This window comes from Physeter macrocephalus, chromosome 2, assembly GCF_002837175.3.
Source record: "Physeter macrocephalus isolate SW-GA chromosome 2, ASM283717v5, whole genome shotgun sequence".
Lineage (NCBI taxonomy): Eukaryota > Metazoa > Chordata > Mammalia > Artiodactyla > Physeteridae > Physeter > Physeter macrocephalus.
In genome coordinates, this window is record NC_041215.1 from 93,511,986 (window position 1) to 93,526,512 (window position 14,527).

General features: G+C 34.9%; 1 protein-coding gene and 1 pseudogene across 1 annotated transcript in view; one reads left to right on the forward strand and one right to left on the reverse strand.

The window, feature by feature from the left end:
* Positions 1 to 225: 225 nt before the first annotated feature.
* LOC102977806 (60S ribosomal protein L35a-like) lies at positions 226 to 563 on the reverse strand (annotated as a pseudogene).
* Positions 564 to 6,113: 5,550 nt separating this feature from the next.
* COL3A1 (collagen type III alpha 1 chain) overlaps positions 6,114 to 14,527 on the forward strand; it is a 40,786-nt gene continuing 32,372 nt past the window's right edge. The window contains exon 1 of the mRNA XM_007108048.2: positions 6,114 to 6,303. Within this exon, the coding sequence (XP_007108110.1) occupies positions 6,225 to 6,303 (79 nt within the window). The 5' untranslated portion in view covers positions 6,114 to 6,224. The remainder of the gene's footprint in view (positions 6,304 to 14,527) is intronic.

The following is a 14,527-nucleotide window of genomic DNA, read 5'->3' on the forward strand; positions in this document are numbered from 1 at the left end:
CATGGATACAAATAAATATGTTAGGTATTGGAGAACGAGAGCCATTCGATTCTCATCAGTCAGATGTTTTGACCTAATCACTTCATGAAATGTATCTAATATCTGTGAAATGATGAAGGGTAGAGGCAGATTCTTGGTATGGGTCCTGTAAATTTTAAGAAATTCTTATATTATTAAACACTTAACTTTTCCCCCACACTTTTATTTGTTTACTTTTCAATAAGTCTAAAATCTCAAGGGGCACAGCATCATGTGAATTCTGTGTCCAGTGGCCTTCGCAGGAAGATTGCTTCAGAATTTGGCACAAACCATGCCACTTGCTTCCATGAGCCCAAGTGGACTGACTTTTCCCCACAGTTTTTTGGTTTTGTCTGGTTTGCCACCAGGAGTCACTGTGTTCTTTGCTTTGTATACAAAAGAACATTTCTTGCCAAAACAGAAATCAGTTTTATTTCAGGCATTAGCATCTTCAGTTTTAAGAAAAGCTGTGTGGTACTCCCTCTTGTTCTGGAGATCCCACTTAGGCCAGCAAAAATGGCCTTGGACCACAACCTTCCAGACATATCTGCATTTTAGAAATTCTATTCCCAGCGGGCGTCCACACGTACCAAGATGGCAGAAAGAGAATGCCTAATATTTCAACTACTTCATTCCAATCCAGTCATTCTTTTTTTACATTTATGACCTATTACCTACGATCTACACAGGACTGTGTTTGCTGCTGTGCATGATTTTTAAAAGGGAATGGGAATAAAAAATAAGAATAGCTTATAGGCAGGAATAAAATAAATATATAAATAAACATAAATAGAAAGCAAAGTTACAAAAATGGACATTGTCACATGAAAGCTAAGACTCCCAAGAGCAACACTCACATCCTTTGGAACAAAAGGAGCCTATTTACCATAGCTTCCTTCCACCAAGAATCTAATATTGGAATTATTCCATATACCAATAACATGCCTAAATATAAAGCTTCTTTAAACATGATTTAATGTATAGACAAAAATTCAGTCTTCAGACAATCAAGCAGAATATTTGTTACATGAGCAGTAATGCTGACCTGAAGAGGGGTGAGTTGTACAGAGCAACAGTCATAATAAGTTACACCTGGAAAGGCCACGTTTACCTCCATTTATTTGGTGAGAGGGAAGCAGGTGGCTCTAAATTTCTTTGTCCTGAAGAATTATTTGGATTAAGAGACCCTAAATATGGCCCCCCATGGAATATCTGAATATAAAAATATTGAGAGGCATTAAAATCACTCTCCATTTGAAGCATGTAAATCCAATAGATTTGGCTTTGGCCTATCTCATACTTCTATCAGAAGATCGTAATTTGGGCTTTCTTTTTATCTTCAGACAGAATTGGCTTCATTTGAAAAGCTATTGCAGCTGTGTTGGATACTGCTGAAAATTCCTAAGTATGACTCAGATGACAAATTATATTTGATAGAGAGTCTGGTGGGATTTGCAGAGTGGAGCTTCAATCCTGAGAATGATTAAGTTAACTGAAGACCCAACAGGGAACTTCTGAACTCCTACAAGATGTTACTCCCAGACTCTGTGTCACCTTTGTGACAAAATTTATAAAGAAATCACACTGTTCTGGAATGAGTCAGTATGTTATGTAATTAGATAGATTCCAATTTTCTGTGAATTTTCAAATATAATTACAATAATTTTGATGGCAAATAAATATCATTGAAACATAAGTATATAAAGACTTCATTCCAGGAGGACATAATCATAACACTTCATAAACTTTCACAATTCAAACAGGTACATTAAAGCAGTTTCCAGAGGACTTCCCTGGTGGCGTAGTGGTTAAGAATCCACCTGCCAGTGAGGGGGACATGGGTTCCATCCCTGGTTCGGTCCCTGGTTCTGTCCCTGGTGCCACATGCCGCGGAGCAACTAAGCCCATGCACCACCACTACTGAGCCTGCGCTCTAGAGACCATGAGCCACAACTACTGAAGCCCGTGTGCCTAGGGCCCGTGCTCCGCAACAAGAGAAGCCACTGCAACCAGGAGCCCCGGCTCACCGCAACTAGAGAAAGCCCACGCACAGCAACGAAGATTCCCAACGCAGCCAAAAATTAATTAATTAATTAATTTTTTTTAAAGCAGTTTCCAGGAAATTTTACTTGCTCAAATTTTAGTCAACCTTTGCATATGTATATAAGCATATACACAGACACACATATAGACACACAAACACATATGTGAATTCTCTTGCATGCCCTAAGATTGAACTCCATCATTCAGTATAAATTAATGAGGATTTACTCAAAACTTCTTAAATTACAGCAACACTGGAAATTAAATGATGAGCCGAAATTAGAATATTTCTTTTTAAAGATTAATGATGAGCCGAAGTCAGAATTAATGATTAATGATGAGCTGAAATCAGAATATTTCTTTTTAAATTGGTCATTAACTCTACAACTGTATTCTTTCTTCATCTTTTTACAATCCCTCATTAGAAAAAAAAATGTATTCACCCAATTCCTAAATTGCATAAAAATATTGTTACCACATCAGTGACTAACCCAAGTGGAAAACATGGTGAAAAAAATTTGGAAAGCATGCTATTTAATTCCAATTCCAATGAGTAATTTTGAGGTCATGTAACCTCATTGAACTTTCTGTTCAATCTTGGGGTAATTTTCAGCTGAAAAATACTGGGAGAGAAATGCAGAACCTCAGGCTTAACAGCAAACGATATAAAAAATAGATAAGAATAGAAATACTTAGTGGTTCCAAAATGAGTACGTGGAGCACACTTCATTTTACTAAACATCAAGGAAATGTGAGTCCTGTCCAAAAGTAAAATTTCTAGGTTAAAGAGAAGTGGTTATCAATATAGTTCTATAGGAACAAAAATAAGGGGACAATTAACTCTACTTTAGGGAATAAGAGGAAATTACAGGGTCTTGAAGAACTGATCATAGTAATCATTCAGAAATTTGCCTGTCATGTCCCACTACCAATCTCACTGCCTCAATCTTAGATATACCTGTGGTTAGAAATGCCCCAGTCATTCAATACAACATGACATATGCAACCACATTTTGGCTCTACTACACACATATTGGTATTTGTTTACATTATTTTAAAGGGAACATATCTCTCCAAACATGTTTTCACCACATAAAGTAAGTAAACTGACCCACTTCTCTAGGAGTAGCAAAGAAAATTTGCATTGTATTTTACAATTGTTAAGTTATCCTATTTTAGGCTGCAATTCTGCTATGGATTCAGTATATTTTTAAGTGCATCTTACCACAGATACATTTTAAATGGTTTTACAGTGATTTGAAAGCATATAGAAAATGTCCATTAAAAAATGCACCTCCTTCGCTTAAAGAAGAAAGTTATATATGAAGCAGTACGAGAGAGAGAGAGAGACAGAGAGGGAGAGACTTCTCTTCCATGTGTTTTTCATGATGGAGATAATTGATTTTCTTATCGCTATTGTAGAGAGCACTGCTGACATTCACTGGCCTACTGAGTTCATCACAGCTGTGCTTATGCATCTCTCCCAAGCTCCATTTTCCACTGAACTGGAAAAGATTTGAATTTTTGTTTGATAATCTGCCACACCCTTGCTTTGCCTCATCTTTGTAGTCACCCTCTTTGTTAAAGGAGAACCAGATTAATCAGTGCTTTAGTTGGTGCACGTGTTTAGATTTGTGTTAAAACTCTAAATGTGATCCAGAGAGCAAAATGACATGTCTGCGTGAACTGGTTAATATCAGGGAAGTCAGGGATGTATAGAAATCAATGTGTGTCTAGATTACTACGAGGACATCAGCCCTTGGACTGCATAATAGGATTCAACACTGTGTGTATTTTGGCCAGTCGTGACACCAGCTGAGATCCACATCCATCTAGACACCTTATTAGAAAACATTTTGACATGAAGAGGAAAATAAGATCTGGGACATAGAATACAAAGGATCCTGGTGCAGGACCTCCAGATATGCTTGAGATAGTGAAGAATGCCAAATCAGAAAATCTGGAGTATGAGATTTATCTCTGGATCTCTCATGGATACCTTAAAACACAAGAATTATTTTTTTTGTGCAAAATATCAGCTAACTTTTTAAAAATGAGTACATCAATCATGAATTTTTCTCATGGGTATAAAACTTTTATTTGAATAGATAACCAAATTAAGAATTTTAGGACAAACCAAAAATACAATAGAAATTGTATATGTAATGCCTGAAATAAAGCATAAAAAGCATTATTTTAAAAATAATGTATCTAATTTTCCACTTTGGAAAACAATTCTAATGAAGAAATTTAATAAATTTCAACTTTTATTGATCATGTACATAAGATAACATAATGAATACAGATATATAAATTTTTTTATGCAAGTGTCAGAGACACCAGGAGAAAAATGAATCATGTTTCTGAATTGGTTTGAATGCAAGGGGATTTTTTTTTAATATAAAGTGAAGATGATTGAAAGACAGAAAAATGTATATAACAGTCTTTTCCCCCAACATCTCCACTATGATCCAATAGCAAAGCTTATTTTCATGACTGTTCAATTGTTACTTTTTTTCCCTCAAGTAGTGTATCTCTGGTCTAAAACCAGAAGATGTACAAGAGATTGGTCCAACTAGTTTTCTTTTCCTGTCACCAGATGATGTCATCTACATTTGGACGTCTTTGTGCTTTTAGTAACTGGGCCTGTAGGGAGGCAAGTGTACAACTGTCCTCTCTTATAGAACAGATGTACACCTACGATTATACAAATAACATGTAAATTGAGTAAAAAATTGTGTAACATGAATTGGGAGAAAGATAAAGAAGAAGATGAAAACAGTTTTAACCGAGGAAAGTCCTGAACTGGGTATTAGAGAAGTGACTTCCATGAATTGGTGTGAGATGGGGAGAATTTTATGTGCACATACATGCATGGAGATGGGCATGGCTAAGTTGACATGGAAAAAATAAAATAAATGCAGGTGACCTTGATTAGAATTGAATAGCTCATGTAGAATAGAGAGATGAATGAAGGAACTATGGACTGATGATTAGGGTATAAAGAAATATCTTGATTAATAGAAATAACTTGGTACTGTGGACAAGCACATTTTTCTTGCAAAGATTTATCAAAGACCTATAAATAGTATTTGACCCTCTTTAAAATATGACCCAGAAATTACTCCCCATATCCAGAAATACATTGTAAAGCTATGTTAATGTGGCCTGGAAATTATACATACAAAAGTCTAAATTGAGAAATATTTATACTAATATTTATACCAATCCAGATAAAGTGAGAACTTTTGGTACTCTTTTGATATTTCACGTGATAAGCTCTTTCTCTTTCTGTTTCTTACAAAGTCAAGACATGAAGGGCTAAATTTTTCTCTAGAAAAATCCGTTTCAGCTTTTACAAGCAGTATAAAATTTGCACTCTCACAAGGAATTACTCTTTGGCTGGCTAAAGAAATTTGTGAAAAATAGAAACAGCTATAGATTAGTATCTAACTTTTAAGGTGCCATTCAAACATATCTTAGATACTTAGTCTTTTGACATTTGCCTGAAACTGAATTTCCAGGACCCAGAGTGGGTGGATGAATGAAAGGGACAAACAGAGGCTTTTCTTCCAGTTAATCTTTTACAGTTCCCTATTTAAATTGAATTAGGGTGGATTCTGGCAAAATCCCAATATAAAAGTCTTCTAGGAAGATCAGGTTGGCAAATTAGTCATGCCCAAGAAAAGGGCATCAAGAAATTTCTCAAAATGATGCAGTTGTTAATATGGGGAAATAAAAAAATACCCACATCTAAGTCTTTTATTAAAACTCAAGGCAGAGCCTTTTGATATATATTCTTAAGTTGTGCAAAGACACGTATGACTAAAATATGAAACAAACTTATACATACACAGATAGACACAAGCTCCAGATGTGCAATTTCTCCTAAGTTGTGGGTTGTGTCTTCCATAAGGGAAAAAGACATATTAATCATTTCTTTTACTGCTCAGGGGATGGGTGCTGCTCTCATATTTCAGAAAGGGGCTGGAGAGCGAGGGAAGCCAAACTTTTTCCTATTTAAGGCCAAAGCACAGGAATCTCAGTGGCTGAGTTTTATGACGGGCCCGGTGCTGAAGGGCAGGGAACAACTGATGGTGCTACTCTGAGCTGCTTTGCTTTTCTCCTTTTTGCACAAAGAGTCTCATGTCCGATATTTAGACATGATGAGCTTTGTGCAAAAGGGGACCTGGTTACTTTTCGCTCTGCTTCATCCCACTGTTATTCTGGCACAACAGGAAGGTGAGTAGGTACCGATTTCAAAAAACTTTATGGGGTTTTTGCCTTTACTTCTCTTTACAAATCAGTATAAAGGGGAAACCAGTCTCCTAAAAGCTAATTTCCTCTGTCAGCTCCCAGCTGTGAAACGTAGAACTGACCAGGGTGGTGCTTTTTACATTTGCTTAAAGAGAATACTGTCCCTTTTGTATTTAAAAGTTCTCTGGTTGTTGAAGATAAAGATGTTCTTGTACTAACTTGTTTTCACGTTAACGGTACTGGAAACTTTTTTAAATGGCTTTAAAAAGTTCCCCTCCTGGATTGTTAACATCGTGGAATGCTTCCCTAAGCAGTCTGGAAGTTATTGGTCTCCTGTAATACCTTTATGCTCTCCTTTGTATGCTGGATTCTTTGTCAGGATAGAGCATTAAGCATTGTTTACCCAGTAAGATAATGCATCTTAAAAATTGCATGCATTAAGGACAGTCTAAAGGAAAACACTACACATTGTTAGAACCACTGAAATATATTTCTGTAAAATGGCAACAAGGTAATATCTGCAACGTTCTTTAAATGGGTTCAAACTGTAAAAGAGTTTCATTGTTCCTGTTTGTATTCAGTTTCAAGCACTTACATGGTTGATTAATACGTATCTTCTAATAATTTATTGTTAAGGGCCTAGTGTTTTCTGCATGTTCTACATTTTAACTGCATTTACATTGACAAAGAGAATATTTATGAAAATATTTTCAACAGGAATGTTTGACTTTTCTGCAAACAAGGTAAAGATATTAGTACTCTTTGACTTCAAAAAGTTGATTTGTTCTATTTTCTAATAAGTGCAAATGATGGTTCCCATGTTCTAATTTCCTCAAAGCCATGTTTGGTTCATTATCTTACTGTGTGAAAATATATCTTTTAATTCATATGTTTCTCAGAGTCATTAAAATATCAGACATATTGGAATTAAAACTTTCAGAGAAATAAATCTTTAAATGCTAAATTTGAAGATACTAGAAGAAATCATTACACATTCATTTCTATGTGCACATAATAAAAAAATGCTTACATTTAAACCTATAGTTTTTGCAAACATGGTGTCTGAAAACAGTTTTTCATTTTTAACGTCAAATATCTTTAATGTCCTATAGGTTGTACATGTAAGTAGGGGGGAAACACCCAATGATCTTTCTTCAGTTATATTCAGCCCATGGCCACAAACGAAAAGAAACATCCATGTTCCTTGTTCCCTTCATTTCCTCTCCTCCTTTTCCCTCTCCTCCCTTCCTTTCTCCACCTTCTTATCTCTCCACCCCTTTTGACTCCTTAGGACCTCTTCCCCCTTGTCATTCCTTTACTCGTCACCCCACCCCCTTCCTAGGCAAGACCATCTCTCCTCATCTCTCCTCCTCCTTCCCCTCTTCCTCTATCACCTCCTCCCTCATCCCCTAGTGCCTCCCTGTGGCTCCATCTCTTCTCTTTCTTCCCTCCTCTTGCCTCCTCCCCCTTTCCTTCCCTTGAATTCTCAATCCTCTCTCCTCTGTTCCTCTCCTCTTCCCCTCCCCATTCTATTCTCCCAGAAGATGCCACAACCCCTAGTCCTTCCTTGGCTAAAATACCAAATGACTTCTACCACACCTCCACATCAATCAAGACTTCTACCTTTTTAAAAATCCTTTAATTCTGCTAATTTCTGGGGGAAAAAATCACAAAGTTCTCATTTATTGGAAAGACTACGAACCTTTAATGTTTAGTTCAAAAGAGTGACAAAATACTTGTGGTTGCCTGGTGGTTACAATCTTTTATAATCATTCTGGCTATTTTTCTTCTCAATCCCACTTTAGAGGGGAAAAAAGTGTTTGACACCTACAGGGTCTTTATACTACATAAGTTCTTTTTATTTTCCCTTTTCCCTTTAGCTGCAGAATATAATAAAAAACTATGAAATTTTGCTGATCCATTTGTATGCTTTTATGCTCAAAAGAAGTTGTAAAGGATTTTGTTCAGTTTACTGCTTTTGTTTCTCATGAAAAAAGATGTTTAAGTTTTTTTTGAGATAGTAACATCTTATGTTCCCTGGAGGTTTTACAAAACAAGACCAGAAATTGCTGGTAGATTAGTTTTGGGGAGGTTACAGGAGGTGGTTGAATATATAGCACATTGAGAATAGTCATATATAGTTCTGGGGTATGGGTTTCTTATAAATGCCCTGAGAATCCCAGAAACAGAACAGATCCAATAAGCACTAACTTCTAGTCTACTCACACGAATATTCTAGAGCATACAACCTGTCCTCACAAAGAATTTTGGTCTTTTTACATATCTGTGAAAGTTCTATCTAATTCATGTATTTTCTTCTATCAATGGAGAAATATATTCTATTTTATATTTCCTGTAGTTTATAAACATTGCAGATTTTAAGCACAAAGACTTGCCACCTAGTGGCTGACAGTTACCATTTGCATAACCAATGCCAACATAAATGTTACACAGCTGGATTCCGTACTTTATAATGAGATTTTAAAACATCACATGTGTGAATTTTAAATATTAAACACTACTTTCCTAAGAAAACAGGTATATTACTGATAAAATATTGTCAAACACAAACACATGGTAGCAATATTCAAAGACGTTTAGGAAATGGGCTTGAACGTTATGGCCATTTTCAAAATTCCATATATAACTATTCCACATATAATATATAACTATTTTTGTGAATATTTGTCAAGTTTCTGATTTTTTTAGACTATTTGACATATTTTAGTTACTGCTTATTAAATAGATAAAAGGATTAAAAAGTTATTACTAAGTAATATTGCTTCATTAGGGCAGGGAGATAAACTTTATTTTAATTAAAAGTGTTCTAATGTTTGAGCTTATATTTAGTTACTTGGCTAATCCACTGTGATAATGAACTGTGGGCATTTAATTGTTTAGAATTAAAGTCCACTGCAAATGGACTCAGAGAAATCAGTTCCTTATCACAGGTTATGAGAGTCTATTTTCTTTTACACTAATTTCCGTTATGCTTTAAGAGGGGATTTGTAACTGATCAAGCACACTCTGAATTGCTAAATCTACTTTTTAAATAAGAGGATCATCTAAAATTTAAGCAGAAATTATCTTCAGCTCTGTAAAAATATAAATTCCAAGAAAATAAAGTATTGGTACAAAATTTTGTGTTTTTCATTAATGATACCTTGCATTTCCTCCCCACCTCTAGAGTATTCAACATCAGATGATCTAAAGGCCTCTAAGTAAATAGATATTCTGATTAAATTCTGAAATTAAACATCTCTGTATTGTAAGAGAAAAGAACAAAGCCACTGGAACAATTCTGGAAAAGAAAGACTGAGGTTATGTGCTTCTAACTAAGTCAGATTCTTGGGTTGATGTCTTATCTACAGGCTCATTATAAAAAATCAAGAACTGTTGGATATGAGTTTTCTAGGAGTAGAGTTGAGACTAAAAGCCCTCACAAAAGTCTCTGTTGCACACCTACAGAGTTGCATGCGAGAACTCGAGAAGTCACTCAGGGAGAAGAGTGCCATCTACTGAAACCCCATGGTTTCCATTGTGGATGACCGGTGCAGAGTTCCAAAGATTATGTAGCTCAGTTCTTTCATTTTGTAACATCAGATGATCTCAACACCTTGAAGTGATTAAAGTGGATTGCTTAAGAGTTAAAGTTTTAAAGATGAAAGATGTTATTGCCTTTTCTGGACATGAAGAACATTTGTAAAGTTTCCAGGTCTACAATAACTTTCTGGAAATGTCTCAGTGGGCTGTTTCTCGTAAAACAGTTTTCCTAGAAAAAAGTGTAGTGCTGCTGTTTTCTACATTCAAAAGAAAAAAATAAAATAGAAAAGAAAAGAGAGGGGTGGTATGATGTAAAAAAATCTAGAGTTTTCAAAAGGGAAACTTGGCCTGTTTCACGTCAAGATGACAACGGAAAAAATAAGATAGCAATTCTTACACAAATCATTTGTTAACTGCAGTTTGGGGAGTTACTTTAAACACTAGAATTTCTGTCTGTGCCTAATGAAAACACAGCAGAAATGGATTCCTTTCAGATTAACTAATAAAACCCTTGTATTTTCCATGACTGAGGTCAAGAACTGCCGTTTAAAATGTAATCTTAGTGAACAAAATGAAAAGTTCAAAGAAGAGGGCAAAAATTAAAGTGCCCCAAAGATGTAAACATTGACCATAAAGGATTTAGAACCTATTAAAAGTTAAATTTGCTTTGAAAAGTCACATTAAGAAATTACTACTTCAGTAAAATGGCATTTATTTTTCCAAAACTTTGTTTTCTATAGTATTTGGTGTGGAGGATAGCAAACAGGGACTGTGTTGCTCAAGTTAATTAAAATCAGAGAAACGCTCTGGAGCTGCCTGGTATGTTCATAAATGTCCAGATTCAGAAGAGAAGCTTTTAATGAAGTTAGAAGTTCATTAATATGAATCAGTTAGTAACTATATTTTCTGAAAATCAATCTTAGACATCCTAAATATGTTCTTTTGCACTGGATACATAAGTCTTATCTGTTTATTGTTGTTGCTGCTGATAGGATCCTGCTTCTCTGTATCTAGTAAAATGTATGCTGAGTTCCCAGTCCCAGTTAATCCTGTTGGTAGTCTGGATGTCATTAGGGTGGTCTTGGAGATTAAACTCTTTTTCATAAGGTCAGGAGAAAATAAACAACAGAATTCAACTCCAGATATTATCTTCTAGTTTTGAGGCCAGATTGCAAAGATATTCTGCAGAAAAATGTTATTCCTTAAAAAACAGCAAAAAACAAAAAATAAACCGGTCTTTTTAGATTCTGATTTTAAGCTTGCAGGATTTAGAAACCATAATGGAACAGAGTTTGAAGTTAACTTCTTTAATCCTACCCTGCCCTTGAAACTGCAGAAAGGGAATAAAATGTAGTAGTTAAGAGTATGGAATTTAGAGACAGCTTTCCTAGGTTCAAATATTAGCTTTACCTCTTACCATAGAAAACCTTGGGAAAATCACTTCATGTCTCTATATCTCAGATTTCCCACCTGTAAAATGAGGATTATGACAACACCCACCTCACAGGGCCTGTGGGAAGATTAAGTAAAATAGATATACGAAGCACTCAGAACAGGGCCTGCAACATAAGAGATACAGATACAAACTCTGGCTAGTATTAGTTTTGCTAACACTGGAAAATAAAATTACTGTAAGGAAGAAATTAAAATACTTAATGATTTAGTGATAAGGAAGGTAAGAATAACATTTTGGTTATCAGACATAAAACTTAAAGATGTTTGCCAGCTGTAATTATACAAGTAGAATATATTTTCCTCAGTATTCCTATAATTGATCATTAATCAGATTATATGATAATGTAATTGCTGATTGTTAGGTATACGATACTTTTAATTCTAATTCTCTAATATTTTTATTTTTCACAGGGCAAAATATTAACCACCTTAAAGGAAATTTCTAATTGGAGACATAAAAATCATATAACTATAAAGAATAAAACAAGGAAACATCTAGAAATGATGATTCATATAATTTCTTGGTTTTTTTTTTTTTTTTAAGATGTTGGGGGTAGGAGTTTATTAATTAATTTATTTATTTTTGGCTGTGTTGGGTCTTTGTTTCTGTGCGAGGGCTTTTTCTAGATGCGGCAAGCGGGGGCCACTCTTCATCGGGGTGCGTGGGCCTCTCACTGTCGCGGCCTCTCTTGTTGCGGAGCACAGGCTCCAGACGCGCAGGCTCAGTAGTTGTTGCTCACGGGCCTAGTTGCTCCGCGGCATGTGGGATCCTCCCAGACCAGGGCTCGAACCCGTGTGCCCTGCATTAGCAGGCAGATTCTCAACCACTGCGCCACCAGGGAAGCCCGGGTTTTTGTGTTTTTTTTTTTTGTAGGGGACAAGAATAAGAAGAATCTACCTTGTCCATGCAAAACATTTTAAAATTGAAATTATCTATCTACTTAGGTCTACAGATATTTCCTTCAGTCCTTTTTGTTAATTCCTCTAACATACTTTAACATACTCTGATTAATAATAAGCAGCCAAAACATATTTATTAAAAATGTATGTTCTTCAAACATAAGTATCATTGAAAAGCCAAATGTATTTCAGTTGGAAGCTATGTGAACTCTTTTTGCTCACACTTACAAAATATTCAACTTTCTACAGTAACAGAAAAATAACGTTACGATGATGAAAGAAAACCTTCTCTCTGAAGAGGATTCAGTAAGAAGAGAAGAGAAAAAACTTAAACTTATCACTCAAGCTAAATTAACAATTTGATTGGATGCTTTAGGGCATATTATTTTTACTGCAAAAATGGAATTAAGACAAACATAACTTGCATTATTTTTTAGTCACTACAGTAAAATTCTATCAAATCAGCACAAATTAAAATTTGAAGAATGGAAACCAAAACAACCAAAAGGAAAGCTTTTAAGAACATCTGAAAATATTAAATTATGTTAGTTGGTTTTATTTTTCTCTAAAGTTCCAAAACAGAGAGCTAGAAAATAAAAGAGTCAAATAGTGGATTATGTCATACACTAGCTTCATTTTGTTTTATAACTTAGATGATGATTTAGTCTAATGCATTGTTTGAGTGACCACAGAGAAATTTATTTCAGGACAGTTCTTTGTACTAAGGAACAGAAACACTAAGTAACATGAGAGGTGGGGTTTAAAATTAATTACACATTGGAACAGGGAGACTTAGTTTAAGCAATAACAATAAAGGAAGTAATTGGGAAATCTATTACTTGTCCAGCAGTAAAAATGAGATTATTTACCTTTTCTTTAACATATTTACAAAAGTATGTATCTTATTTTTTTTCATCAAAGCTGCTCTGAATTTAGATATCTCAGAAAATAAGGGAATAATATGAGATGACTACTGTTTCTGAATTCCATTTTCTATTTTATTTCTAAACGCTGCAAGTGGCTAACTAGAGCATTTTATTCCTCTTGAAAACAAAACATTTTTTTCCTTGACTCTGCCATGATTTTCTCATATATAACTAGGCTATGGTCCTAAAACTGAGGACCGTGAGACATCTGTGTAATAGGTTTAGCTTCTGAGAGAACATATTGCCAACCATATTTTGTCATGCACAAAACACAAAGTTAGAGGCAACTGCATAAAATTCTCCATTCTTTCAACAAGGGTGACTGAGGTAGAACTGCAGAGAAGAGTCTGACTTTCAGCTACAACTTTCTACAGGAACTGGCTTTTCAGGAGAGCCAGATTTCTTTCAAATGAATGTGAGATAAGTTACGGCAATAAACAAAAGTGCATTAATTCTTACTTTTCAAGCATTCCACCCTTCTCCTTTTATTTAGAACAACATCACCTTTAAAAAAAAGAGAAGTACACCAAAATAACTCAGCCTTTATATTGAGACCTCTATGTTTTAAAAAGCATAACACATGGCTTCTAATAAAATTTGGAAACAAAAGGCTAAATAATTTTCACTTATGTAACACTGAGTTTAACCACAATTCTAAAAAATTCATTTACAACTTTAATGTCAATATTATGCTCATTTGTTTAAAAGTTTGCAGAGCGAATGTAAAATACCGTATCTCTAGGTTGTGATAGTACCTTCAATGAGACACAAATATAGGAGGATGAATACACAAGGGAAAATGTTTTATGTTAATTTTAAAGCAGAATAAGAACATAGGAAGAGGAGATATTTAAAATACAACATGCTTGACCCTAGTTTTAACTGTTATCTTCATTTGTCTTTAATATGCCATCAGTATCCAACAGCTAATTTTTATAAAACAGGTCCTATGTTAAATATAGAAAGATATTCTTGACCCAAAGACAAAGAGCTAAAAAAAGTATTCGTATAAACTGGTCGTATCTTTTTCTTTTTTTTCTCAGCTTTATTGAAGTATAAATGACAAATGAAATTGTGTATATTCAAGGTGTACAACATGATGAGTTGATATATATACACATTGTGAAATGATTACCACAATCAAATTAATTAATACATCCACATAGTTACGTGTGTGTGCGCGCGCGCGTGTGTGTGTGTGTGTGTGTGTGTGTGTGTGGTGAAAACACTTAAGATCTACTCTCTTAGCAAATTTCAAACATATATTGGCCTATGGTCAATATTCTGTATACTAGTGATATCTTCAAGGAAGCTGAGAAGCCTGATATCCACATTATTAATGAGAAAAAATCTTGAGCTAAAACTAATCTGTTGGGACACTTCAT